The sequence below is a fragment of the Hylaeus volcanicus genome, chromosome 7 (genome assembly GCF_026283585.1).
Source record: "Hylaeus volcanicus isolate JK05 chromosome 7, UHH_iyHylVolc1.0_haploid, whole genome shotgun sequence".
Lineage (NCBI taxonomy): Eukaryota > Metazoa > Arthropoda > Insecta > Hymenoptera > Colletidae > Hylaeus > Hylaeus volcanicus.
In genome coordinates, this window is record NC_071982.1 from 17,967,776 (window position 1) to 17,995,275 (window position 27,500).

The following is a 27,500-nucleotide window of genomic DNA, read 5'->3' on the forward strand; positions in this document are numbered from 1 at the left end:
TCATAGATACTATTTTATTTACAACATTTTGATTTACAGTCGCCGCTGTTGCTTTCTCCCGTATCGCTGACGAGCTAACTTATACTTATTGGCTGGCTGCTCCTGTACGCGAGCAGTACCGAATCTCTTTGGTCTTGAGAAGTGGTTAAAGCTCCCTTTCTCGAAGCTCTCGTCAGAATTTCAATTTTTGCTCGGTTAAGATCTAGCCAATGGAGTGTCGAACTTCCATCGCGGACGGTAGCTAATCGGGACGGTAGCTAATCGGGACATTATTTTGTAGCCTGTTAGTCACGGTTCGACTACAACGTCGTAGGTCATTCGACGTTCTTGACGAACGTATTATGGTAGACTAATCAGCACGGTGAACTCATAAAAAAAACCACTGACGGCAATCAGGAGCGCGACACTGTTCGAAATGTAACATAGTCTATCTGCATCATTTCACTTGCACGAACTACGGAAGTTTTTCTCAAATTGAGGACAAGCGACGGGACGAATCCGATTCTCGGAATCTGACGTCCCTTTTGTTTTTCAACGTGAAGCAACACAAACACGTGAATCTACGTAAAACCAATTTGGAGACAGTGACAAACAACCGCGAAAATATAATCATGCAACAAGGATGTTACTTTGATAGAATCTAATCTCTGCGTCTGAAATTCGTTTGCGTTGGATTTGATACTTCCAGATAACAAGTGAACGGATGAGAATTAATTTCAGTACTACTTTAAACTCGTGCAGAAGCAGATCGATGCATCGCGTGAAATTGTCGTTGCAACAACTCATTCTTTATTCGCTCAAAAGAGGAAACATCGCACGAAATGGCATACAGAGATTCGAGCATGCGTAAACGCATCCGATTCGAACAAAGTCTCGAAGTGAGTTTCGGGTTGGATTCGAGTTACGTGGGCTCGACGCGGTCTCGACCATGCGCCACGAGAGCAGAGGTCGCAGGAAGATCGCGGTGGTATCGATATCGGTAACAGTTGGACGAAGGCTAGTGTCGGTGTTCGTTGGTTTCCTCGTTCCACGCGTTTCGATCGACTCTGGATCACGTTGGCGAAGGGAAAGGCAGGCATCCTTTCGTGGGGGCGTCTCTTTGGCGACGTTACTCGGTAAATTCGCCTGGCGAACGAGACTCGGCTGAATCGTGGACTAGATCGATCGAGGATCTTGGCTACCAGATACTCTGATCCCAGTCGATGTACTTGATCCCCCAGAGCAATAGATCCAGCGAGTTGTCGATCGTAGAACGGGAACTACGAAACATGGCAAATTGCTAGTGACTATGATACCCTTTCCGTAGGTTTGAGGCTTTCCATGCGGGGGTAGGGTGGGGATACCCGTACCATTGTGTTCCGCTGACACCCCAGTCCTCTTTGATGAAGGCTGCCGCTCTCTCGCCGATCATTATCGCAGGAGCGGCCGTGTTGCTGGACATCAGCTACGCAAAACGTTTCCCCGTTAGTTTAGTTCATCGAACGCAGCGAAATGAAACGGATAAGTTCTTTTCATTTTTTAAATATTCTTAACGCATTGTTGACCGGCAATTTTACACAAAAGCGACTTCGTGTCACCGGCTACTGTTTCGTAATTTTTGCGCTACTGAACTACTGAATGACATAAACCTAAATACTGAGAAAAGTATATTCTATTGTTGAAAAAGAATCAAAAACCGACAGGACTAGACACGACGAGCAAAGCTTTCGCAACATTCTATATCGCGTTGGGTTTTATAAATTGTGTTAAGAGTGAAGAGAGAAATTAATTTGGTATGTTTCTGATTGAACTATGAATGTAACAGTTGGAAGAGCGAAGGTAATAAATCGTAGTACCCGCGGCACGATGGACATGTCAGCAACTCGCAGTCCCTTGATGCCATGTACGCATAGTCGAGGGTCCACCACGGCCATGCGGTCGCTGGCGGGGCCCATTTTGCAAGAGCCAGCCTGGTGGTTCTCGGGGCCCGTGTTCTGGCGCACGGCGCAGCTCCAGTAGTCGTTGCTGAGGAACTGGTACTGTGAGCAAGCCTGCAGAGGTGTCTCGCTTAGTGTCATATTGTACTTCGCCATGGTGGTGGTGTTACTGAAGGCGAGAGCTTTCTTAATTCCATCGACAAGTACGGCCACGTCCAGATCGTCGGACAGATAGTTTGCAGTCATTATGGGATGGGCGAAGGGGTCCTTGCTGGCCAAACGAAGAGTTCCTGACATGGAAGCAGACACGGTTAATAAGCTTGCTCAAACTGGATATGGCATTCATGAGGAAATGACGTGATGTCATGTTGGAAATGTAAATTTTCGATCTCTTCGAGGTACATGCCAAACTTATCTGATCGTGAAGAGCATTTAAACCTAACGGTCGGAAGCCATCTCAACATGCAAAGACTATCAAATTACAAAACCCGGAGACCCCAATCAGTACCTCTGCTGCGTGGATGAAGATTCGTAGGCGAAATGCTTATGCTTCGAGGTCCGTTGCTCATGCGAGCTCCCAGCTCTCCAGTAGCGCTGCAGGATGCTTGATATCCAGCGAAGAACAGCTGAAGATCAGGGTGGTCAGGAGTGGTGTACGGCGAGGGGATAATTCCTGTCATTTGGGACAGGCCAGTGGACGCCATTGGTCCAGTCTGGAACGCAACGTATTCGACAGCCGCCGCCCAGGACAGGTCGTACTCATTTGGCTGGTTGATGGAGAAGGATATGGTGTAAGACACGTGATTGTGTAGATTCTCTCCCACGCCTGATAATGCAGAAAAATGAATTCCGTCATGAAAAATTCGATCATAAATCGTTGTCGTTACATTGGCACCCTCTGCTTACCTGGAAGATCGTGAACGACACTGACGTTGACAGCCTGCAAGTGTTCCTTTGGTCCGATTCCAGACAGCAGCAACAACTGAGGGGAGTTAACCGTTCCTCCAGAAACAACCACCTCGAGTCTGGCTCGAGCGACTCGACGTTGACCGTTCTGAAAACATGGAATGTAAAGGAGTGATTCGTCCTGGGCTTGTTAGTGGACTCGTCAGTAGGGCTACCTAGCAGACCTAGCATTCTTCGAAAACGAAGACTCCCTACGAACTGTTCTCTCCCAATAATACTAACTTGATAGTATTCCACGCCTACAGCTTTCCCATTTTCAACAATGATCCTAGTAGCGGTGGCGTTGAGGGCCACCTGGAGGTTATGCCTGTACCGAACAGGTCGCAGGAAGGCTGATGCAGAGCTATGCCTAACTCCTCTTTTCTGCATCGCTTGGGCGATCGTGAACCCGGTGAATTGGTCCCCGTTGAGGTCCTCTGAAATAGTGTAACCCTGTTCCGCGGCTGCTGCGAGGATGTCTTTGGATATTGCTGGTATCGAAGGGAACCTCCCTACGTTGAGCAACCCGTCTGTCGCGTGTCGTTTCCGGCCCACTCGGTTAATTTCTGTGTTATTCTCAGAGCACATGAAGTAAGGCAGAACCTGCGTTCACGGAGAGACAAAGAGAAGTTTGTCACGGTTTATTGGCGTGAATCAGACCTGGCGGATTGGCAAATCGTCGATTATACTCTATTTTCGCAACGCCGACTGTGCGAGGTAGGAAAGATCAGTCCTGGGTGTGGGCCTCTGTTAAGTTATTTCTCAACTCGACCCTGTATCGTATTTGTCGATGTTAACGACTCTTTAATTAATTTTTTTCGTTTTAGTAAAACCATGGAAAATATCGAGATTCGTGTACTTTTACGTCACTATTGAAAGCAAGAGACTGAATATATTTTCTTTGCTGCTTCGGTAGCTTTAAACTCTTCCTTCCAATAGTTACGTGAAAGTACTCGAATCTCAAAATTTTCACTCGCTATAAAGTAATTTTAATGACTTCAACGTAAAACACGCACGAACTTTTGGTTCACTCTAATATGTGGATATTTCTAATACACGAAGTGTTCCACTCCACTAATACAATTTGTTCTTTCTAGGACTGATCTCTCTCTCTCCCCCATCGATCATCGTTCTTCACCTCGTCCCAGGACCATCCCACGTTGCCCATATCCACCCAGTCGTTGTAGTCCTTGGGGTGTCCTCGCATGTACATCATGCCATTGTGCACCGATGTTCCTCCAAGGACCTTGCCTCGTCCCCAATAGCATGATCCTCCGGTCGACAGGCACGCGTTCGGCTCGTTTACAGTCGTATACATCCAGTCGAGCTCGCTGCCTATTTGGAACAGGTGAAACGGGTAATTATCTCCCACGTGGGGGCGAAAACTCCATTCTCATAGGAGGTCTCGTTTCAATTCCCTTTCTCTTTTCTTCTGCAGTGGACCGTTCCGTGCAGCGTTTGTTACACTCCATCGCGTTCGGAGCGTTCAAGTCCCCCTTATACGAAAGGAAACGCATCTTTCGCGATGAATGAAGCATACATACCTAGGAACATTCCCACCATGCTGGGAATGTCGGCACCTGGAGGCTCGTCGGGGCCTGCTTCCAGTAACAGGACTTTCCAGTAGGGGTGTTCGCTAAGTCTGGATGCCACAACCGAACCTGCAGTTCCACCTGCGAGAATACACAAGGACAGGATTTAAGAAACGATTATTTAGGCAGGTAACCCCTTAAGCTATAACCACGTGTGAGACTCGTGGTCGGATATCCGGGCCAAAACTGATTAACACGAGCCTGTTGGAGCTTAAAGGGTTAATAGGTTGGTTCTCCCATACTTTTGGCTATAAAAATTCGACGACTTATTTTGCATTAAAAGGCCGTTACACGTAATAATTATTTAATTTTTGTACGACTTTGAGATTCTAAGCTTTCAAAAGCTATTTCAAATGTTATTTTGTGTGACCAACAAAACCATGTAAGACCTTTCAAGGATACCGCGTTTTTCTAAGATAAGTCTAGATGTGACTTTTCTAGGAATTTACAATCAAACCAAGGGTGGAATGGAACATCTAAACCTCCAATTAAATTTCTCCTTGTTCCGCAGGTTGCAACTAGTTCCGTATTGCTGGAGGACGTCTCCATTGGAGCTTGACTAATCTCGTATTGGTCAGGTGTACCAGTCGCGAAGAAATGTTGCTCTCATGATTCTAGAAAGCGGCTCCGTAAGGTCTTGGCCACCGTGTATCAATAGGTAAAAGTAATTGCGCCTTGTATGGACGTTTATGGTTTTCGTGGCAGTGCAAACACGTTTCGCCTTCGTTTACACGCTGTTCGCAGCTGGCTGTAGATGCAGGTTAGCGTAACGGGACGCAACGCGTGCTATTCGAAGATGGAAAATGGAAGTTCTGCGGCGGAATCGCGCTTTTCTCTCCGAAAAGGGAACGTACTTCACGTTAGCGTTGACCAATTACTTCGCAATTTATTTATTTCATTTTCATCCAATTCACTTCATCGTTAAACAGGTATCTAATAATAATATTTAATGTTTGTCAAAGAGGACTCAAATATTTTTCAATTTTTATAATTCGAGGGCTTCGGTTTGATAAATTAAAGTTCAGTAAGCGAGTTTCGTGTGAAATCACGTTTTCAGCCTAATCTTAAACGCAGCATATCGACGAGTGATAAACGTGTCATGCACATTTCAAGTAGACAGCACATATTTTTTTCACGAGTCGACCGTCTAGTTATAATTGCACTCAACAATTCCTTAAACCAACAACAGATGACGTTTGTCAATAATTTACACACGTCATTGCAATATTCTTCGCATATTGTCCGAGCATTAGCGGAACTACATTGTTAAAATGAATATTGTTTTTGAAAGCGATAATACTCGAGGTGTATTTGAAACAGTTAACGAAAACTATAATAACATTTCAAGGAATATTTGAAAGCATAAATAAGATAACGTGGAGTCTCAAAGTCGTACAAAAATTAAATAATCAATACGTGTAACGGGCTTTCAGTGCAAAATAATTGTTTAAATACCTCATTAACAAGCGTTTCGACTATTTCTATTTTACTCATTGTTGCCGTCAGTCTTTAAAATTTTTCAACTGTATTCACGATAACTTAAAATGTATAAAAAAGAGAATGGGTTATAAGGAACTATACATAAAATTAATCAAAACGTATTTAATAAATGGTTGGAAGCACATCAAGCTAATAAGAACTGTAGGAGTCTAAACGAAAAATAAGGCACGGGGATTCGAAGCCACGATCCTCGGATCCACAGTCGACCGCTTTACCTACGCAATCAATCCCGTACCTTGCGTTTCGTGTTCTTATTTCACTCCTTATTGTTGGGTATGGGAGGCGCGGATACTACAGAACGTTATTAAATGTTCAATGATGTATTATACTTTAAAGAAAAAATGTAAATAGCCTTTCGCTGTAAACACGTTATCAGCAGAAAATTAGCGTCGGTTTCGCATTAATAGCAGTCATTAACATTTGTGTAAATACTATAAATCTCTATAATAAGTAGCATGCAAATGCGTCAGCTTTTATCTGTTTCAGCATTGAAAAATGTGCACGGCTCGACACAAATGGTGCAATTTGCGAGACGTAGCCGTCAGTCCATGCTTAGAAAGATTAGTACGTCAACTTCGGGCTGACGTGAAATATTGTGGAATGGTTATCGTTGTTCCTCGTAGTTATTAACAGGCTCGATAAGTGCATACCCAGTTTTGGATTAATCAAGCTTAGTAATATTCCCTGGGGATACATAGGGATACTTAGGATAACTCTTAGGAGCTTCAGTTTTCCGTGGCAACTTGCATTGATTCGAGAAGGTTCGACTCTGGCCCAAGAGGCAGAGCTTAGGACAACTGCTTCAGGCTAAAGCTTTAGGTCGACTGTCTTCACTCTTGACGCTTCAACTCGAATAGGTGCAACTCTTCCACTACTTCTTTACCACTTGCTTTCATCACCTCCCATTCGATATTTGTGGTAAAACAGTGTTCTCCAAAATGGAGCTCGCAATCCTTAGAGGGAAAAGAGGCCTATTATTTCTCTATTAATGCAATTTTCTCTCGGTTCAGAAAATTCAGCGTGTTTTGGGGAATCGAGCACGAAACCGTGCATGTATCTTCTTGAAAATGCATATAATGCATTTTAATTACAAACGTAACCGTTCGTTGCGTCCGCAAGCGCTATAAATTCGCTGTTATGTAACCGAACAAATTAATCCATTAATATCTGCGATACGTATTGGCGATACGAGACTCGCCAGCGGTCCGATGTACAGACGAATATTGAATTAGGTCATCCGGTGCACATCCAAGCGTCGAATCGAGCCGCTAAGGCTGTGCGCTATGCGTGCAGACAAAGGTATCCAGTGGATAGCAAAGAAAGCGCAACAGCCAGGTTAACGACTACTTAATTTTTCATTTAACACACCGTTCTGGTCTACTGGACGAGAAAACCGGCCGTTTTCAGGAACCTGGGAGAACGAACTGTCGCGGAACCATCGATCCCCGACCTTTTCGTAGCTATAGCAGTCTCGCGAAAAGAAGTTCCTTCTCGTCGGCACGCAGGAACGTTTCGCGGGCTCGCGCTCCGTGTCATTTTCCGGAAACGGGAACGCGTTCCAACGGCTCGAGATCGAGTGAAAACGGTTCTGCTCGGGCAAGAAACACGGTCAACGCGGTTGCATAACAGCTCAGCTCCACCGTGATCCATTAAGGAGCCCAGGCAGTCAAATTACTCCAAGATAAAGTCTTTGGGAATTAATTTGAGGGAGATAGAGTCCAGACTTTTTCTCGAGCACAATATTTACATGCGTCTCGAACAGTAAGGAGATATTTTGATTTTCAACATTTGTGGATTCATGCGGTAGCATGCGAATATGCAGCTACAGTACGGGCTTAGCGACACCGGGGTATCCTAGCTAGATGGGGGCCAGTAGGTCTCAACAGGCGTGAACAAAAGACAAGACTAACGTTAATGTAATATACAGAGTTACGATAACGCGAACTAAGCTAAAATTAAGGAGTCGTTTAAGGCAAAGTAATGTCAAGAAGAATAGAAATAATTCTAAATTTCCACTATTATAGAAGATTTTCCACTATTTCTCGTCCCTTTTTGCCCCTCCCTGATCGAAGCAACCGCGCGGGGTAGCAGTTGTATTCGCTGGGAAACATATTTCGATACACGTCCGACATACTCCGTTTCCGTTCCGTCGTCGCTAGGACGACCTAACGGCACTGCGTTATTTACGTTGTTCCACCGGCAGCTCCGAGTCTATCCGCGCATAAAGCAACCGGTTCGTCGCTTATTCCGCTCGTCGATTTGTATCTTCACGGTCGACGCTCATTTCTGGTAGACTTCAGCGAACGGCCATCATGCTAAATAGTGGCGCAGCGGTGATATCTGCCTGTGGTGTCACTATTTCGCGAGCTCGACGTGTGCTGAGGGGTTCCAGTGCTTGATTAGGAGGGTACCAGAAAGATAGGAGGTAAGACGATAAATGTCATTCGCGTACGTTAGCACCGCAAATTTTCTTTTACATTTGGACCTATTCTAAAACTGATTGCACGTGTTATTTCATTGTCTCGTAATTTGATTCGACGAACGTGACGTGTTTTTTCCAAGATCAAACAGGGATATTTAAGAAAAACGTTCATTCGTTAAGTATGAAGTTACCAAAGCGCGTGTTATAGTTACTACCGTACAATTAGTGGAAATACGCGATAGTGGAAATTACAAGACGGAAGATAAAACGAGGAAACGTTCGCGGTGTTCCATATTTGAACTCCGTAACCGTGCGTTCTTTTTATTTCCTTATGAATGCTAGGAAGCGATATACATATAATCAGCACGTACAGGTATAATTCATTGCATAGAATTTTATGTAAAACTAAAACCAGTCTGCAAGTTGTTGGTTTTCTTTCTATATTATAGAAGGTAAAGAAAAAGTTTATAGGGAACTTTTTACGTAGAATTTCATCGTCTCCAACATTCATTCGTTAACATTTTTAAAAATTATTGCAAATAACGAATATATTTGCGCTAGATTCAGTCCTTGAGCGAAGAAATTTGATTGATCGATACCAGACAGGAAATGAATATTTAGTTCAAATCTTTGTTTACTATCAAAAAATAGAGAAAAAGTCTATCGGAACTTTTTACGTTGAATAAACTCGAAACATTATTGCAAATTTTTGAAAATAACGAATATATCCACGATAGAATCGACACCCCGGAGGCTATATCGCGTTGATTCGCGGATGCCCGGCGGGGTGGTACCGCGAAAAATGGCGTAACCGTTTAGGCGAGTGTCGCCGCTAAAATAACGCGAATAGAGGGATACAGTGAATATTCGGCGAGATTATGCAAATACGGATTCATCGGAGCGTAAACTATTCCGCGAATTTCGTGTTTTATCGTCGTTACCCGCGCGCGTACGGCCGGTACGTACACCTGCGATTCAATCGCTTCTTCGTTAACGATCGAACGTTACGGTAATATCCGTATAGCCTTAATTACTCTGTCTTCGGAAGGAACCGGTTCTCCGCGAGGATTTATGTAACCTGGAGTATCGTGCTCCTCGCGGCAACTTCCGGTTACGATTGCCACCAGACGGGGAAGGTACACTTTTATACGTCGCCTTCCAGTTCTCAATGGTATCCATCGATAAAAAGAAGAGATCGAGTCGCGCCTGAACATGATTGCTCCCGCAGATGCAGACTGTCGTCTGTACTTTCCATCGAGCGTTCGCAAAAACCCTCTGTCACGGCGATTTCCAGGAAACTTTTTCACCACCTGCGGTTTATAAAACCTAAATATTCCGAAGCGAATCGGCCACCGATGAAAGTTCACGTTCCCGTGCAGTGTTCTTGATTTAACCGTTTCCGATGGATATCTCGATAGTCGATTGTTAAAAGCAGGCCTAGACCATAGCTACCATCGTCTCGATCGATTAAGAAAAGTGGCGCTTCGATAACCAATGCAATGTCTAAAATCTTTCCGCGGCTTCTAGCCTTAGAATATTAAAATAGAACTTGCGTAACTCGGAGGCCCGAAAAGAATTTGTCCAGTTAATAAAATTCCTATGTCGATCATAAAAGAGGAAAGTAAACGGAACCCATAATTCTATATCGCGCGTTAATGTCTACACCTGCCATTGAGATAAACATTCCGCAAATTGCGTATTATGTAAGCTAAAAAAACCAAGAACGGTATGATATTTGAAAGAGGTGGATGGTAAATAGTTTGCGATTATCTGAACTTTTAAATCTCGTAACGCAACCGAGCAGCGCCTCGCGTGCAAACGAGATATCGACCATCACCGTTTCTCCAAAGTCATTATATCCTAACAAGAGAGCATGGATTCGTAATTATAACATGTTGGAATAGGACACGGTTCATACGAAAAAGCAATGAGACGCGGGAGTTTCTGTTGCGCTTTCTCTAGGAGGGGAACTATGATTATTGACATAAGCGGATCGGACTGACGAACGAGGACGCGTCGGAGAGAAACGGAGCATCCTTGATGCGTTTGCGTCATTAAAATATTGCGTTGCTGAATTAACGAGGCCACGGGCTTCGAAACCTTGGTTCGCAATTTCGCTATAATTAGCCGAGAGTTAGACACCCAGGTCTCGAGCACTGTCAACCGTTGACAATGGAACGTCATTTAGAGTGGTGAGTCCTCGCCTTACGTAGTTAATTCATTCCGAAGCTTTCCGCGTGAGAGGAATTGCATGAATACTAGAGCTGAGTAGAATTTTATGCGAACGACAGGTGACGAACAGAGTCTCTCTATAGCGAATTATTCGCCACGTTTGTTCCATTATTCAAACGATCGAATTACTCGACAATTGCAATTGTGTTTAGATTGTATTTTATTTAGATACGTTGCTGACAAGTGGATAAAAAGCTTGAGAATAGCACCGTCGATAATACAATCGGGGTGCAACCAGCGTCGAGTAATTTCCGTTGACGAGAAACTTCTCCACAGTTTTCGCAAAATTTGGTTCAAATGGAGCGTAGAATATCTCCCTATCAGGATCTATTATGCAGGTCATTAAATATTCCCAGCGTGCGAGGGGGTGAGAATTATAGTAGAGAAATAGTTGGATGTTTCCTAAACGTAAAGCCGGTCGATTTTCCAGCCTCCAGGTTTCACGACAACGTCATTTTTACCGCTACGGGTTTACACGATTCAATCACGCTGGTCGAATCGATGTCGTTACCGCGTTACGATCGTCCCCGTCGCGGGGCCGGCGCTGCGACGCCACCTCGTGCTCGACGCTTTTTATCGCCTTGGAAAATTTATCTCTAGGCGCCCCGACACGAGTAATAATGCAACCAGGCGAGACGAGGCAACGCCGGAAGGGACCGCCGAGCGTTCGAGGGTTGAGGGGGTGGACAACGATGAAGCGCGGGCTGAAAATTAATTAAATTAATGACGCAATAGTCACGCTTACTCCCCGAATGAATAACAGTTCGTATTAATATCAGATCTAAACACCGAACGATTCTCGGCCCATCGAATCGCGTTTTCGTCTGCTGCCTCGGCCCTCGATAATCGACGAATTACGATCGAACTGGCACTAGTGGCGCGCTTCGATTCGCGATAATTCTGTTTGACCTCCGCGTGCGCGTAAACGCCGTTTACGGCCCTGAAAATGCCTCTCGTTCCATTCGACGAGATACCATTGCTATCGCGGCTTCCACTCGTCCAGAAACATTTGCAAAGGGAAAAGGAAGGCTGAGAGCTTGTAAAGTCACAAAACCACACCGCTGAATTCCCAACAGTAGGTTTGCTCGGTGTAATTCATATCGGTTCATTTTTCCTAAATAATTGCGACATCCGAAAGTAAAGAAATAAGAGCCAGGATTAACAAAGAATATTCGGTTAATAATTTTAAATACGAGCATTAGGTCAGCTAGAGTTTGCATCAGCCTCGAATACGGTGAACGTGACCGTTTTCCACGCTCTCGGTCCCTTTCGGACGGCGTATCGCTTGCCAAAGAACTTTCAGCAATGTCATTTCGCTGTTGCGTCACCCCGGCGTGTGTCTAGCGTCGGTTTTTCATTTCCAGAAGTTATCCTTGGCGAAAAAGTGTGCGTATCGTTACGGGGAAAAAGTAGCCGGCCAGTAATCAGCGGCGATATTAAATCCTGGATTTATGGAGTTTACTTTCCGATATCGTTATTTACCCTCCAATTCGCGATGCAATGCCTCGGTTTCGACGTTGAACGGAGATGTTTGCGCACGTGTCCGCGAGCAAACCGACGCGTGTGCTATGAACTCTACGATTCACGGCACTCGAGCAAATAAGATAAAAAGTTTGTGCCGGCTGGATATTAAAGTTAAATTGTTTGCATAATTTAACCAGTCATCGAACCGATTCGAACCACGCGTGACTAAAACAGCTCTGGCTTCTCGTCGCGTGTCGCGACGGACCGTCTTCTGCAAGAAGATGACGCATCTTGTCATTTGCTTCGCAAGACTGTTTTAGTCTGCTGTTAGATCCGTACGAAACCTCTGCAATTTATTCGAGTAAATCGATACAATAAAATTCATTTCAAAGTACCATCTGTTTGTCTTGAGAAGCAAAGTACGTGTCTCGTGAATCGTCCTTCGCGGTTCCGCTAGGAGCAATCTTATTCGCCTAAAGGGAAACCGAGAATGATTAATTTCAATGGTCGAACCGACGAAACGGTCCAGTTGAAGTCGCGAACTTGCGGTGGGTTTCGCCTCGTAAAATATCCAATTACAAGCGTCTTTTTTTCATCCAGCGCGGGGCGAAGCTTGGCTTCAGTCCTTTTTAACCTGTTAAACGGCCAGGACAAGTTACGTCGTCGTTTGTTTCACTTGTAACGAGTTAACTCGTCGTCCAAAGTTTACTAATTACACCCGTTCAGAAAATGCTAAGGCTCCTACCGTTCGTTTCTTGCTCTTCCAACACCTTTTGCCATCGCGAGTGTTCATTATACGTCGTTACGTTTGTTTGCTTTCATTTCCAAATTTCTCAGAACGTTTATCCATTAGTTGAGAGCCTCTGTGTTTCTCAAGAAGTAAGGACTTCGATGTCGAGACTGTGGTATCAAATCGCATCGCAATTACTTGCGAATTTATCTCTCCGTAATTACAATTCAGCATACATATTGTATCTGTATATTACAATTAATACGGGTGGATGCCCCAATTTCAATTGATTAATCAATAGACGAGGTGCGTTTTCGATTGGAAAGTTACCCAGGCTAACGTTATTCTACCGACATAATATTATTCAGCTATATTTGTGCTCGATGAAAAAGCTTCGTTTCCAATAAACCCGTCGAAATATCATTCGAGATAGTAAATGTTAAACACTCCGCAGTAATTACTACGAAAATGAAATAGTGTACACGACGCGGTATTTTATTCGAGGGATACTGGAAACCAGTGGGATTTCATTTTGCAATGTTTTAGTTATTTAAAAAGCAATTTGGTAAACCAAGCAACTAATAGAGTCATAGGTATCGTTTTACCCTTTATGCAATTGCTTCCCCCGCGTTTTTTTATATTTTATTTTCGCTGTATATGCGATACTTTTTCGTAGCACGTATTGTACAAGTAATAATCAATTGTTACCCTCGATAGAGAGAATTTCACATCGATATAACACCAGAAAATAGTCAAGGGTGTCCGTTCCATCGAATTCGAAGCGACACTGCGTTTTCGAAGGTTCCCGATGATTTTTCCGATTAAAAAAATAAATGCTTTCCATTTCTGCCGTCCACAGCGACGGTGTTTGTCATCCCGCGACAATCTGTCGGCCGGAGAAAACACGAGGGAACGTTTCGCGACATTTTAAACGCGTTACTCGCTCGAGCGTTACGTGTCCGCGCGATTGATTATTTAGTTTACGAATCGCGCGAGAACTTGGCTAACAGGCTCGCTCCGCGTTTCGCTCGCAATATTTGCATTTAACCGTGGCTGACATTATGATTGGAAAATCGTCTCCTCCGCCGCGGATTGGTCGAACGAAGCTGTGGCACAATTTCAGGACAAAATATTTTAAACAATGAATTCTGTGCCCCCGATTAAAATAATATTTCGAACGAGCGGTGAAATTTGTTTTAACTTTGGATTTCAAGCGGACGAGTCCAATGAATTCTGACATCGAAAACAAATTCAGGAAAAAAAGAAAGCGGAGCATAATATCTATTAGTAAATTAACAGTAAATTCGTTTTCAGATCTTAGTTAATATTCAACATTTGTCTAGGACTTTTCTGTAACCATCAAAATTTTTCTCTAAGTCGGAAGACACTTATTTCAGTCTACTCACATTTCTGATATACCACCTGTAATTATTACTATTATAAATTAGTATTAAACGCCCAGGTTTCCAGTCCAATAGTCCCCATAACGGGGTGAAACTCCCTAAGCCCTGGATCGTAGAACAACCGACATTTGGCAAACATCGGTTCTTCCCCGAATGTGAACGATCGCGATGTACTTTTAACGAGCACGTTAAATTAATGCTTGCAGATATCGTTGAATAATTGTCCCTCCGCCACCTCCCTCCCACCCCAATAATGGGAGTTCTTCTCCCATTAAAGTCTATTATTATATTAGCTCGTTTGCATCGGACCGTCGAGGAAGTGTCGTTAATAATTTAGCTTTGCAGAGTTTCGATACCGTCACTCGTAAATCATTCAGCGAGAGCCATTTGCTTTCGTTGCGGTATTTCGAGCGAGATGTATGAAAATTTCAACCACGTTTCGATTGGAATTATCGAATACACACCCACGAACGCGTCGCTGTTCAACGCGGACAGTGCTATTATATATTCAAACTATCGAGGGCGCGGGAAGGTTATGCAAATCAAATGTGACTGGTATGTTCTACAAGTAAAATTACGATATGGCTCTTCGTTTTCTGTTTGAAAAATATCGGTGGGCCGGAAACCCCTCAGCGACGGTATCAAATATTTTATTAAAACGGTATAGTTTATTCCCGCAGCGTTTCATTCGGTCGAACAATTATTAGTACGCGCTTTTATTTGCTCGATAGCAGAATTTCGGTATATAGCTCTAGGTTTTATTTTTGGGTAGACCAGATAGATCCAATCACTTTAGATTAATCGTTGCAAGGACTTTTAGACTGTTAGCTACATGAAAAACTCTTCTTCTCTGATAGAGTATTTCCTCGTCTCTTCTTCAGAGATTAGAATTTAGCGTAGATTAGCGCAGATTTAGCGTAGAGTACTCACCACCGACGACGATGAAGTCATAGTTCTGTTCAGGCATCTTGACCGGTCTCACTCGCTCGCAGAGCTGAGAAATGGCATCTTGCGTGCGAACGAAAGTATCCAAAAGCGTCATGAAAGTCAAAAATTGTGGGCCTGGACAGTTGGCACCGAGGCTCGGTCCTAAGAACGGCTCCGGGCACGAGGGCATTGCGGTTATGTTGTACGACATTCTGGGAACAATACGAAAACGTCCAAAATGAATATTTTAAAGAATTTAAAAGATAAAACTGCTAACTCAAATTTAAAAGATGGATTACAGTTTGCTTCAAAACAATAATCCACTATAACATATTAAATAGCATTACTTAAAATTGAAAAGTACAACATAATTTCATTCCTTATTCATATAAAAAATATATTTCCAATACGTTCTCTGCCAGGTATTAAAATTTGAGTTCACAAACTTCGTTACCTTTCGCGATGTCGCTTCTTTAAAGAAAGTGATATTCAAAATGGATTGGATTCAAGAAAGTCAATCCTCTTTGGCTTTGACAAAACTACGAATGTCCATTCCCAGTGCTCGTTTTTAAACGAACAGGCTGCGTGTGTGTTGAGTAAAATGTACGTATTACTTAATTATGTATAATGTTAAAATTTGCATGGTTCGCATAATGCATTCTTTTTTGTATACTTCGGTTAATAATTATAAAATATATCGCGCACCTAAAACTCATAATTTTGTAACTAACAACTGTAATAAATCATACTTGGAGCTTTCTTGAATCCATAAAGAATGCATGTTCACCTTGTACAGTTGTCTAATTATGCTCGATAAAATAAATACATTGTAGACAATCCACGTACTCATTTTTCACCCATACACGTGCATTGATTAACTATGCAAGTGGATTCGTTTTTCAAATTTTTGTCTAACATTGTACCAAGATAGCGAAGATTGATATTTCTTGCAGCGTATGACGCGAAACCCTTCTTAACGCGTTGATTGGCACCCAGATATGGTTGACACGTAGAATACACATGAGGTCGAGGATGGGTGACACTCATATTTCATCATGTCACGAATGGTATTAACACATTTCCGATAGGCTCTGCTTGTTTTATTCGCATGCATGCTTATTTCACATGCTGTGAGTGCAGAAACCATGGGGAGAGTAGATCAAGCATAAAGCATATGTAGAATCCATGCATCAAGTGTGAAACAAGTGTGGGATGTGTAGAACAAGCAAGTGCGAGTATGTTTAAAATTTGAGAAAGGATTCCACCCTTATTTCATACTTTTTCCACTTCTTCCACATTCCACAATTATTTTCCAAACTTTACACTTTGCTTAAAAATGCAGCGTTCCCTTTAAGTCGCGATACCTCGACTAAAGAAAATCGTAGCTCCATCAACTAGCAACAGAAACGAAGTACACGCTTCAATCTTCAACTTCTCATTCATGAAAGTCACCAAGAATATTGTTTACACCCCCGTGCATGACTTCAAAGTCGAGGAACTTTAATCCATTCGACACGATCAGTTGCATGTTTAGGTTTGGGTTAAACCTCTTTGAAAATCGTCTACTTCGATTAAAAAATTGTTACTTCCACCTTACAAAACGCTTTCCCTTGCATCATAGTAGACTTATTTTTCGCAAAATTACAGAACTAGGAAGTTTTCTCCTTTACGCGGAGCGCGTATGCATAAATAAATCGCGTCTCTAAAAAGTGCTTTCTTGTGGCGAAACGAGTTAACGACTGGCAAAAGCACACGTTCGCGAGGTCCGTTCGCTGGTCAGTAGCTTCGGTTTAGTCGCGTGCGCTCAGGTATTCGTGTTTCGCTTCTGGCACGAGTTGTTTTTTTTTTTTGCCCACCGGCTAACGTCCATATCCGGTGCTCGCCAATCGAAGCCAGGGACGCATTGAAATCCAGCTAAATGGCGTGAATTCACACCAACTTTCTCGCAGGAAGACAAAATAAAAAAACCAGCGAGCCTCGACGCGACCCTTGTCCGTACGTGTCCGACGATTGTAATTCTCGTTTGGCTTGTTTCGCCTGGAAAGGAACGAGAGCCTACGCTTCCGATGCCGTTTACGTAAACCCGAGGTAAATTGAAATCACCCCGAAATAAATATTCGCATTAATTAGCGAAACGAGGGAATTAATGCGCGCCTAACTAACCGGCCGTGTTAATTAATTTCCCTCTAATTATTGTGACCACGTTTCCACGAGCACATTCAGGCTGGATAGCACACGTTCAGGAAGGTTAGCATTCGATTAAATTCGCCGGAAGAAAAGATAAAAGAACGAGATAATGCTAAAAATTGTTTAAATATGTACGCAGGAAAATCATAAGCAATTCATCAACCTATGTCATCGTAGGCTTCAACTTTCCGTTGTTCTACCTTTTATTACCCTTTATTACCCTTCGTGAGGTACTAGTTTATTTGTATCGGTATAAGTAATCGTGTACACCTCCAATGATACGCAAGAGGGACACGCAATTTCCCTATATTGGAATTTTATTGGATACGTATGTACGTCTGTACGGCTAAATTATATCGTCGATGTATCATACTCGGAATTTGTAGTGCGCGTGGAAAAAACAGATCTGTTATCTATTTCAACATTTGACTGGTTACGAAGCCGCGAAGGATAATTATCTTGCACTTTTGCAACTATTCCATTAAAACCATAATGGCATACAAGCAGTATCTCGAAAAACAACACGAATATAAATTTAACTCGGATAAGAATAACTTTTCAAATACACTATCTAAAATTCGTTAATCGAATACTATACTATACTATACTATAATAACCTCAAGAAATGCCCGTCTAATACCCCATATATTTATGCGCTACATTTAAACGACAAAGGACTAGAGTAAAACAGAAAAGTACTCGTGCATATTTTTATCCAAGGCAAGAAAAACGAGCGGTTATTAACATGCACATCCATAAAAAGCAGCGTGCGACGGTAATCACGATTTAGTAATATTTCATTGTTTGGGATTCTTAAATGCGCGCCGGCGCGGGAACCAGGGATCTACGTCGCAAACGATCAAAAATGCTGTTAATCGTCGAACGACCTTATTTTACCTTCACTCGTTCGCGGTTGACGCTGGAAAATAAATTAAGAAAATAGCATGGTTAAGTTGCAGACTTTTTCAGACGGTATTTCCGTCTAGGCAGCCTTTTTATCGGTTCTACTTTCGAATGTCCAGTTTAACTAGGATTAGTGGAATAAATGAAACGTGCGTATGTTACGATGTACTCGAGTTAACGCGTTGAGAGCACGTGCGACGTGTCGTTTTGCTTAAAGTTTCAATTTTGCGATGGCAGAGGCGAGCGATTGTTTGATTATCAATTATTACGCAGCGGTGTTCGAGAGGAAAAAGTTTCTAACGTCGCGCGTGGCTTAACTTCCGGGAAGAAGTCGCGGTTGTTGCTTAATATTTCTCGTTTAATAATATATGTATGCGCTACTCGAATAGCTTTAGAATGGATTCAGCATTTGAGGGCAAATTTTGGTAGCGTGAGAAATATTTTAAAATTCAGGATGAGTGACAAGTGAAGTGGCTTCTCATTTTTGTGTTGCCAGTTATTTGGTCTTTCTATGAATGAACGAAGACCGTTCGAACCTGAAACTGGATCATCCTCGTGAATATTCCTTGAGCTGAATAATTTTAAAGGGAACGGGATGTAGCTTTACATACAAAAGAAAATTTCTCTCGTCGAATGCTTTCTTTCATATGTAAAGTCATATTTTGTTCCTATTAAAATCATTCAATTATTACCAAAGGTGATTCAGTTTTGCAAATCATAAATAGAGATGTATCTAAATATATAAAATGAAAATTCCTTCGATCACCGAAATGAGTAATTATCGATAACGATAAAAATAGTTGAACTGTTCTTATACATTTTTTATTCATAAAACAAACGAAAATCATAGCGTGAAAAGTACTTTATTGAAAATCGTTCAGTACAGGAGTATTCGTAATAGGATTGAACTGGCTAGAAGCTATTTTGACGCAACACTTCAATCCTCAGGAAAGTTAAACTCCTTTCTAATCAAATGGATGACTTTGTAGGTATCGAGTAATAGTCCGTCGATTTTCGTAGCACCTTTCCCATTACTGTAAACGTGTTCGTCTGCAATGGGTCGTTCACCTTACCTTAAAACGTTTCCGTGCAATCAAGGAGCGGAGCAGAGCGGGTATCGATCAATCAAACACGACGATCACAGACTCCGGGAGGAGGTTCCACCACAGATAGCAAACGACGAACGCGTGATAAGACGAGAGATCGCACGAGAGGCACAAACTCGCTGTCACAAGCGAGCAAGGCGCAACTGTAAAACCTCTCACCGTCGAACGTCTCTTTATAATTCATCTCCCACCCCGTTGTTGTCCTTTTCCCCGTTGTTGTCTTTGTCCCCTCGAGACACCCACGCGGGAGGATCTCCGGGAATTTTCGTTCGCGAATCCTCCGATTCGATGCTTCGAGTCAAGGCCGAGATCATCCTCGTGTCGCGGATTTTCCAAGGGACCGGCATTGTCATTCTCCTTGGACGTCTGAGCAAACCTAACCGCGGATCGTTATCGCGTCTCTTTATCTTTTTCACTATTTTATCCCGCTAGAACAATCAGACATGGGTTTACCAGTGTTTCAGTAATTGTTGTGCGTTATTTCACGAGAAAGCAGTAGCTTAGGGACCTAAGGAAGATTATGTAGATTATGGGATTTTTTTTAGATCGAATTAAAAAGGTTGAGGGTGAGGCCACTGATCTGAAGCATTTAATTTGATGGAGACACGAGTTAGTGATTAACCCTTTGAGTGCCAAAGGGGTATTGGTCCACCGATACAATGCCAATTTCTTTCTTCCTGAAATAGATATGCAATCCCTTAGAAAATATTTATCGAGACTAATTGGACGCAGGTGGACTTTCAGCTGGGTCCACGGGAGGAATTAGTCGACATTTGTTTCGGTAAACTCGGCCGCGAAGCACGGCGGGTCTGTTGGAACCTCGATTATAAACGGCGTTCGTTTCTGTCTCTTATTTCCGTGTAAAGTATCGGTACAAAGCGACAATCGTCGGTCCCTCTCCGTCGTTGCGACGCTAGAACGGTTTCGAAGCGTTCCTAGGTGAAACGATTCGGTCTTGACGATGAAATTTTAACGGGTGGATTACAATGTTCGTGCGTTCTCCCCGTTAATAAACCGTGAATCGCTGGTTATTTCGGCCGGAATATAATAATGCGATAACGGGAGCGCGCGTGCTTTGGTTGATACAGTCCAGGCCAAAACGATGACCTGTTTGTTTATTTCTGAAATGATCCCTTTGTGTCACTTTACGTCCCTTTGTAATACCTGGAAGGTGGAGTTGTAGATGCTCCTTAAATACGTGAATAGTTGTCATTGGTATCTGAGAGGAAAAATATTATTTTCAACTGTATTAAGATAACAGGTCGAGGGGAATCAGAAGAAGAAGTTAAAGAAACCCACAAATTATAAAAAGAAAGAAGCACCTCGGAAACAACCCTTATACGGTAGGGTACAATTCCAAAGGAAGAGCAAGAGAAATCGCTGAATTGACGAGGGTTACGTACAATGAGATGGATAGTATGTAGGACACACTAAATGCGTTGTACTTTGTTTTATGTGCAGAAATAACAGTGGGGCTATCATTTTTGTTCTATACTGTAGTAGCATTCCATTTAGCCCAGCACAGTCGGATATCAGCCATTACCCAAATTACTCGCGGATAGTCGGTTCCAACCGATTACCATCGCTTCCCCGCGGGTCCACAGCGAAATAACCAAAGGGTTACGTATTTTTAAGGAGTGGAAGAAAAGTAATTGGTCCTTGCGTAGATCTCATAGGAAAATAACTCAATTCTACTTTCGATAAAGAGGGTAGAAGGCTCTGATGAACGCAGACTTTTTTGCCTTTCATAATTTAAATGTGATTGAAGTGGTAAACCGATTTCGGCCAACATTTCGATCCAAACACACCACGGTGAATGGTGTTGATCCATGGGTTTCCATGGATTCGCGAGATCAAAGCCCACGGCTGCCCTTGTAAGCCGCAGGATATTCTAGACGCGGCGCCCGCTGAAGTTTTTTAGACGCTCCGACGAATAGACCCCGAGCACCAATACACGATATCAATACCCAGTCCGATTAAACTATTGGAATCAATATCGGGAATCAGCGACGAGAGCCCTCGAAACATAAGCGTTTTTCGCGTATTGAATGCAGGCTGCAAGTTCGCTGGGAAATTTAGCCAAGGCGAGCCCGCGTTTCGACGTTACGGTTCATTCTATGAACGTGATTCCGACAATCTCGGTAATTTTTCGACCAGTTAGGAAATTGTTGACCTCTCACCCCCCCGAATCGCTCCGATTCGAATCCCTGGGTTCAACGTAACGTCTATTAAGGGGATCGTTTTTTTCTCGTTTTTTATTTTTTTTTTTTTAGCGAATAAAATTGAAGGGGGTGGTCGATTCACTTGTGCAACCTCTGGTAATTCGAGTAAATTTTATGGAGCGAATTTTGAGTTTGATAGATGAGTTTTAAATGCTATTTCATTCCTCAAATTCGGTAGGGTTATTTTAGAATTTATTTATAATAAATCTTTGATCTCTTGTGAAATGGTCGCGTGACCGTGGAATACCTTCGAAACCATGGGAGATCCAAGGCAAGAAGAATACTTGTCCCCTCAACCACCTGATCAATTAGCGCTCTTTCATCCTGCGAGGATAGGCGGTTCATCTCATCGCCATCTTCTAAGTGGACAAGTTTTCTTGCCCCTGGCGACGAACCTAAACGGATTAGTCCTTCCGCAGCGTCAAGAATACTCCCCTATTTTTGCTTCCAGCAAAAGAATTCCGCGCAACCAACCGTCCATTAATACGTTCATTAATCTTGCTTCCGCGAGGGGGTTGAAGGGTTGGATGCAATAAACGTGGCGGTTTCCTGGCAGCCAAGTTCTCTTTCAATTTTGCCGTACACGCGGATCCTTACGAGTGGGCGTTGTTCCTCGACGGTGATGCGACGAGAACATTCGATGACTCGCGGGTTCGATGACGAACATCGTTTACACAAGGTATTTCCGGCTCCGTCGGCGGGCGCACGCTCCCCCATTGTTTTTCTTCCGCGGATTGTGTATTCGACAAATCAGGGGGCTACCTTCGCGGGAATCGATACCCGTCGCATGGTTTCGCTGTTTACTGTCGAACGATAACCGTCGTCGACTCCGCTGAACCTGCTCGATGACGCATCGATGACGGTGGTTCCGATCTAATGGGAAAACAATCGATAGCGGTAATAACTGTCGCCTGCGAAGCGCGGAATCTTGGTAATGAGACTCATTATAATTGTAGGCGAGTTGAAAAACCAAATGACTCACGCTCAAACGCTCTTTCTTATCTTTAAAAGCAAGAAACTCGTGTTACCTAAAATTTGGAATCGCGAAACGCGAAACAATCACGAAAACGACACGTTATTATATAATATAAATTCGTGTCGTGGAATTTTACCAGGCGTTAAAATCATGACAGTGGTCCTTTGAAGTGTCACGCGCTGTTTCGCGAAGCAGTGTAGCCATTGTTTGCGCGAGACCGCGACACGTGACGCGCAAAGAAGACACTGGAACGTCGGCTGTTTGCAGATTAAAGCGAAAAGTGTCCCGAGATAAGGCATACGCGTGGTATCGCATGATCTGACGATAGTATTTGCATTCGCGGATAATGCATTCGTGACGCGTTAATCGGTTGGCGTTGTTAAACAACGACACTTGACGGTACCGTGCGTGTGCCTAGCTTGAATTCCGAGACGATAAACGCCCCGCGGGCACAATATTAAGCCTAATCATCCAGCATGCAACGGTCGACTGTTATTTAATTAAACGCGCGTAACTTTTAATGCTTCTTGGAAGTCGGGATTCCGTCGAGTTGACGTTACGATGGAACATCGAAATAATTAGTGCTTAATCAACGGACGCGTTAATAGTTGGGAACATTTGAACCTCGATCTTTCGCATTGCATTCACGGGAAGTAAAAGATACCTTGGAAAATGCTGAATTTGTAATGAGGGAGAACAGTGGTTCGCAGAAATAAATTCGAAGCAACGACTAGGGGAGTAATTCCTTTATTATCTTGTAGTATTCTTCGACAATTCCTTCTCTCAATGTATTTATGAATCGTAATTTATAATAGTGCAGGAATACTTCACTAAAATAAATTCATCAGATCGAGCCTCCTCTGATAGTAGTCAACATTACATTACCCCTTAGAAAATTAAATATAAATTGACGTACTTATTTGGACATTGCTCCACTCATTCAAGAGCCATTCCGAAGTCTGAAAAAATTCGCAGAAAGCATCTCCAGCATCAAAAGGTAACGACCACTCTGCCTGGCAGCCATCACAGGTTGCCGGGAGGGGGATGTGCACGCTTGTTTGTATTTTACGCGTTGCTTGCTTTATTGGAGCACGTTACGAGCATTAAGGCGACTCGGTTGTCGCACCGCGACCACTACAAATAGCCCACGGTTATTTTTCCCAACCGAATATCGTCGCGCGTGCGATGCACCGGTAATGCTCATCGTCTTTATACGCGCACTTGGTTTTAGTGCTCGACCCCATCGCGGTAAATGGCGATGACATCATGTAAAAACTCGCGGCAGCCAACCCGGGAGCTCGATATCGCGTCTTCTTTCGCGGATAATCCGTCATACGCGTGACAAACGATGCCATGCTCGACGAATCGCTATGAATCTCGCAGGGCAGTACTTCTGGAGTTTGTTGCGGCATGTTTAATACTGTTTTGACTACTTTGGACCACCTACTTATTCTATTCTCTCTGACAAAAACAATTCCAGAAAAATTAGAATTTGGTCCCAGAAACGTGAGCCTGCATCTCCGGTGATTCACTCGTGCATAATCTTTTTCGCACAATATTACGTAAGGTGGCTCGAACACCCACTAATACCATTTCGTTATCCAACGGAACGTTGATCATCGTCTCCCATCGAGTCGTAAGCGGAATTGCCAGGCACTATCGAAGCCTCTGCAGCGAATTGAAAATATTCCCAGGCCCGATATACGCGAAACGAACTTATCGATTGAATAATTATCTACAAATACCCGATTGAAGTTCCGCGAACCGCGAGTCAGGAAATTGGCCGTCAAAGGCCGGGATAAAAATTGCCAACAGCCCTTTGGGCAGTTCGAAGTAATTCTTACGGAGTTGTGCGAAAATTTCATTCAACGATAAATTACATTTTCAGAGGGTGTGCATATTTTTAGATAACATTTATTTACGAGCACCGTAACACTTTACAGTATCTGCAGAGACCTTCGACTCTGTCGTTGTTTGTTACATGTATTTATAGCTACAATTTATACCAATCGACAATATTTTTCCTTGTATTACTTTACGGCACTAGTAATATCGTAATTTATGATGAATGGTGTTCATAGACAGATAAGTTGATATCTGTACTTGCAACATCGACTTTCCGTTTGTTATGTAAGCATAGACTTTTGCTGCTATCGAGAAACAAACCACGTGTGAATTCCAAATGGCTCCCAAAAAATCTTGGATCCTAAAGTAAACTCGAAATAGGCTTCATTGTAGATGTAGCAGATCCAGATAGATTGGTTTATGACGTGCGCAAGCATGACAAACGTATATCGAACGTAGACAGATTGTGTATAACGAAAATTTATTCTTTCTTGAAACACAATCTGCTTTTGTTTTGTATGAGTGTTTCACATTAGCATACATCATAAGTCCGTGATATCCAAAGATTTCTTCGCGTTCTTTTCTCTTCATTTTAGTGCTCTATTTTTCCACGCTGCGGGAGGGATGTGAAATAAATAGGTAAATAAAATAGTCGAAATTATGGTTCAAATCGTAACCGTTTAAACGCACGCTGAGCAACGGTATAGTATTACTAACGCATCAAAAAGCCCGAGGGACCCCACGCGATACCAGAGAATCTCCTAACGATCGCTACGTTGGCGTAAAAAGAATACACCGTCGTTAAGCAAAGACAATACACTTTTCTCTCGTTCGCGGTTCAGCGAACTAAGGGACTGTAATTTTCGTGTTCCCCGGATATATTAGCCGTGCTTCGTTTATCTTTCCGTCGGGTTCGCCGGCTCGCGATAATGGATGGGGAAAGAAGCTCGACAGAATTACGGAAATCCATCCCCGCTTCTTAAAAAGATCCGTGAAATCGTTGCCAAAGATAAACGTCCTCGGTGTCGCCCTGCTTTCCTCTTTCGATCCTCGTGCACGATCAACGTTCTCATCGCGGGTGAAATGCTCCGAATCCTCCCGGAAGAGATTCCCAAGGAACTTCCGTGACTTCTAATCCACCTTTTAAGCTGGGGGAAATAATTAAGAAGTGTGGTTTCCGGTAGGGACAATGGGGTCTTGGCGAGGAGTTACTCTCTCCTGGACAAGTCATAGGGTATTTTAACCCTGTAGTAAGTCTTTTTTAATGTATATCAAGCTTCGAGAGTCGAAACAAATAAAATTAAAAAATGATTTGTCTCGTTGATTCGTTACCTGTAAAAATGGTCGTCCAGGCGATGCTTCGGTCCATCTCCAGCCATCGTCGCTCGAATCGCTAGGGGATGGCGATGCAATGTGCGAAGTAGCGTGGCTGTATCCGTGACTCGGAGAAGGGTCAGTTTACACGGCGGATACACAGCCAGGCGCGTAACACGGGGCCGAAGACTGGTGTGGTTACAGGATGCCCCCCTCGCAGCCAAGTTGGAAAGTTCGATCTTAGGATTGGCAAACTGCAATGCTCGCCGTGGCTGCCGTTTCCGTCCTCCTTTACTCATTCGGGCGAGTTCGAGAGCTTTGCTTAAGCCGAGCTTAAATAAGCAAACTGTCGCGCGGCTATAGGCTTCGAGCGGCGTTCCTCCGCCTGCGAATCCGTCGTAGCCGACTCCCAGTCTGCGTCGACGGAACTTTTTACCAGCGGAATTCTCCATCAGCCGACGCGACGGGAGCCCTTCCTCCGGAATACCGAGGAACCTACAGATACCCCGCTTCTAGCGCAGCCTGGAAAACGTCCCACTTATTTCCGCGGAAAAATAAAGCGACGGGCAAGTTACTTTGCCGGTTCTGTTAATCTTGCGGCTCGAGGACTCGACGATCCCCTGGAATATCATCCGCCCCCGTCTACGCGTATCTCCATCTACTGTAAATATCTAATAATTACCTGGGACGGAAGTTTCAGACGTCTCGCGTTCTCGACGAGTTCGAGAAACGTCAACGTCGTCGGCTAAAATAAATCAACGCGGAGGAATTCGGGGGAACCTGCAAACCCACCGACGGAAGAAATTATTATGCCGCGTAAGTCCTGGCCGTCGAATCCTTGACACGTATAAAGCAACAACGGCGAGAAATGGTGCTTGCATTTGTGAGAAGAGGATTCAACTGTGGAGTGCCTTTTCTTCCTTGTGCCAGGAACTCCATTCGTGCATAGGTATGTCAGTGCGAATAATGTATATGGTATATCGTAGATCGAACATCGAATGCTAGGTTAGCCATAGGCCAGGGAGATAAAGTATAAGGTAGATGAGAAAGAATGAATGAAAGAACCATGAATTTCGGATAATGTATACTTATTCATAAACGCATTTGCTTTCATTTACATTTGTGAAAGTTTATTAGTTCTGAATAGAAATAAAAGAAGAATCGGGAAACGGTTGAAATATAAAAACCTCGATAATGTTACGCAATGTTCCGTGGTTCATTCGAGTCATACATTAATGAACCTGTATCTGAGATCTAACGCCAGCTTTCACATGCTCCATTAAATCTCGGAAAATCAATATAAGGCGCTCGGATGAATTTTATTCCCATTCTGACTTGAAAATATTATTTTTCGTTTGTTGCAAATTGACTCGCTAAAGAAAATCAGACATCCACGCATTACATTTATATTATTCTTCTTTGCCTAAAGGTGGCAGTTCTGACAGGAGGTTCCTGATTAATAGAAGTTGCGCAGCCTAATATTATCGCAAAGTTAGCGAATCGAAGGGTCGATAGGAGAACTAAGGCAACGACAGCAGAATCGAGAATGGTCGAGGACGATCAGGAAAACACCGAGAGACTCGCGGACGAGTGTCGATCCAATAATTCCACGGACCCCGAGGGGATGTAGAAGAGCTCTCGAGTGACATCGTTCGGCCATTGTGGTGGATGTGTTCTCGCGGAACCGGAAGCTCGACCCCTGCGGTAAGATTTGTACGATACTTCAGCCTGGTCTTCGGCTCTAAGTGTACTTCCTTGTATACCGCGGGGCTGAGCTGACGGCATCAAGTCGTTCGCGTGAACACTTCCAGCCACG

The 27,500-nt window shown here is 43.4% G+C and overlaps 2 protein-coding genes and 1 long non-coding RNA gene across 9 annotated transcripts in view; 2 read left to right on the forward strand and 1 right to left on the reverse strand.

The window, feature by feature from the left end:
- LOC128879876 (glucose dehydrogenase [FAD, quinone]-like) lies at positions 1-19,470 on the reverse strand. 2 transcript variants are annotated; one of them, XM_054129429.1, is made up of 10 exons: positions 19,295-19,470; positions 15,135-15,343; positions 4,406-4,534; positions 4,000-4,196; positions 3,105-3,464; positions 2,823-2,970; positions 2,425-2,742; positions 1,836-2,206; positions 1,350-1,444; positions 1-1,259 (listed from the first exon to the last, which is right to left on the reverse strand). In XM_054129429.1, exons 2-10 carry the CDS (start codon positions 15,340-15,342, stop codon positions 1,178-1,180), a joined length of 1,908 nt encoding a protein of 635 aa, XP_053985404.1. In that variant the 5' UTR covers position 15,343; positions 19,295-19,470; the 3' UTR covers positions 1-1,177. The 2 variants fall into 2 exon arrangements, with proteins under 2 accessions (XP_053985404.1, XP_053985402.1); XM_054129427.1 differs by lacking the exon at positions 19,295-19,470 and adding an exon at positions 15,586-15,733.
- Positions 1-27,500, forward strand: part of LOC128879873 (nephrin-like) — a 347,536-nt gene that overhangs the window by 77,578 nt on the left and 242,458 nt on the right. The window lies entirely within an intron of this gene.
- LOC128879881 (uncharacterized) lies at positions 4,568-27,254 on the forward strand. Of its 2 annotated transcripts, none has more exons than XR_008457716.1 (3): positions 4,568-4,582; positions 26,379-26,633; positions 27,114-27,254. It is a non-coding gene; the product is annotated as an uncharacterized LOC128879881 (long non-coding RNA). The 2 variants fall into 2 exon arrangements; XR_008457715.1 differs by lacking the exon at positions 4,568-4,582 and adding an exon at positions 8,241-8,378.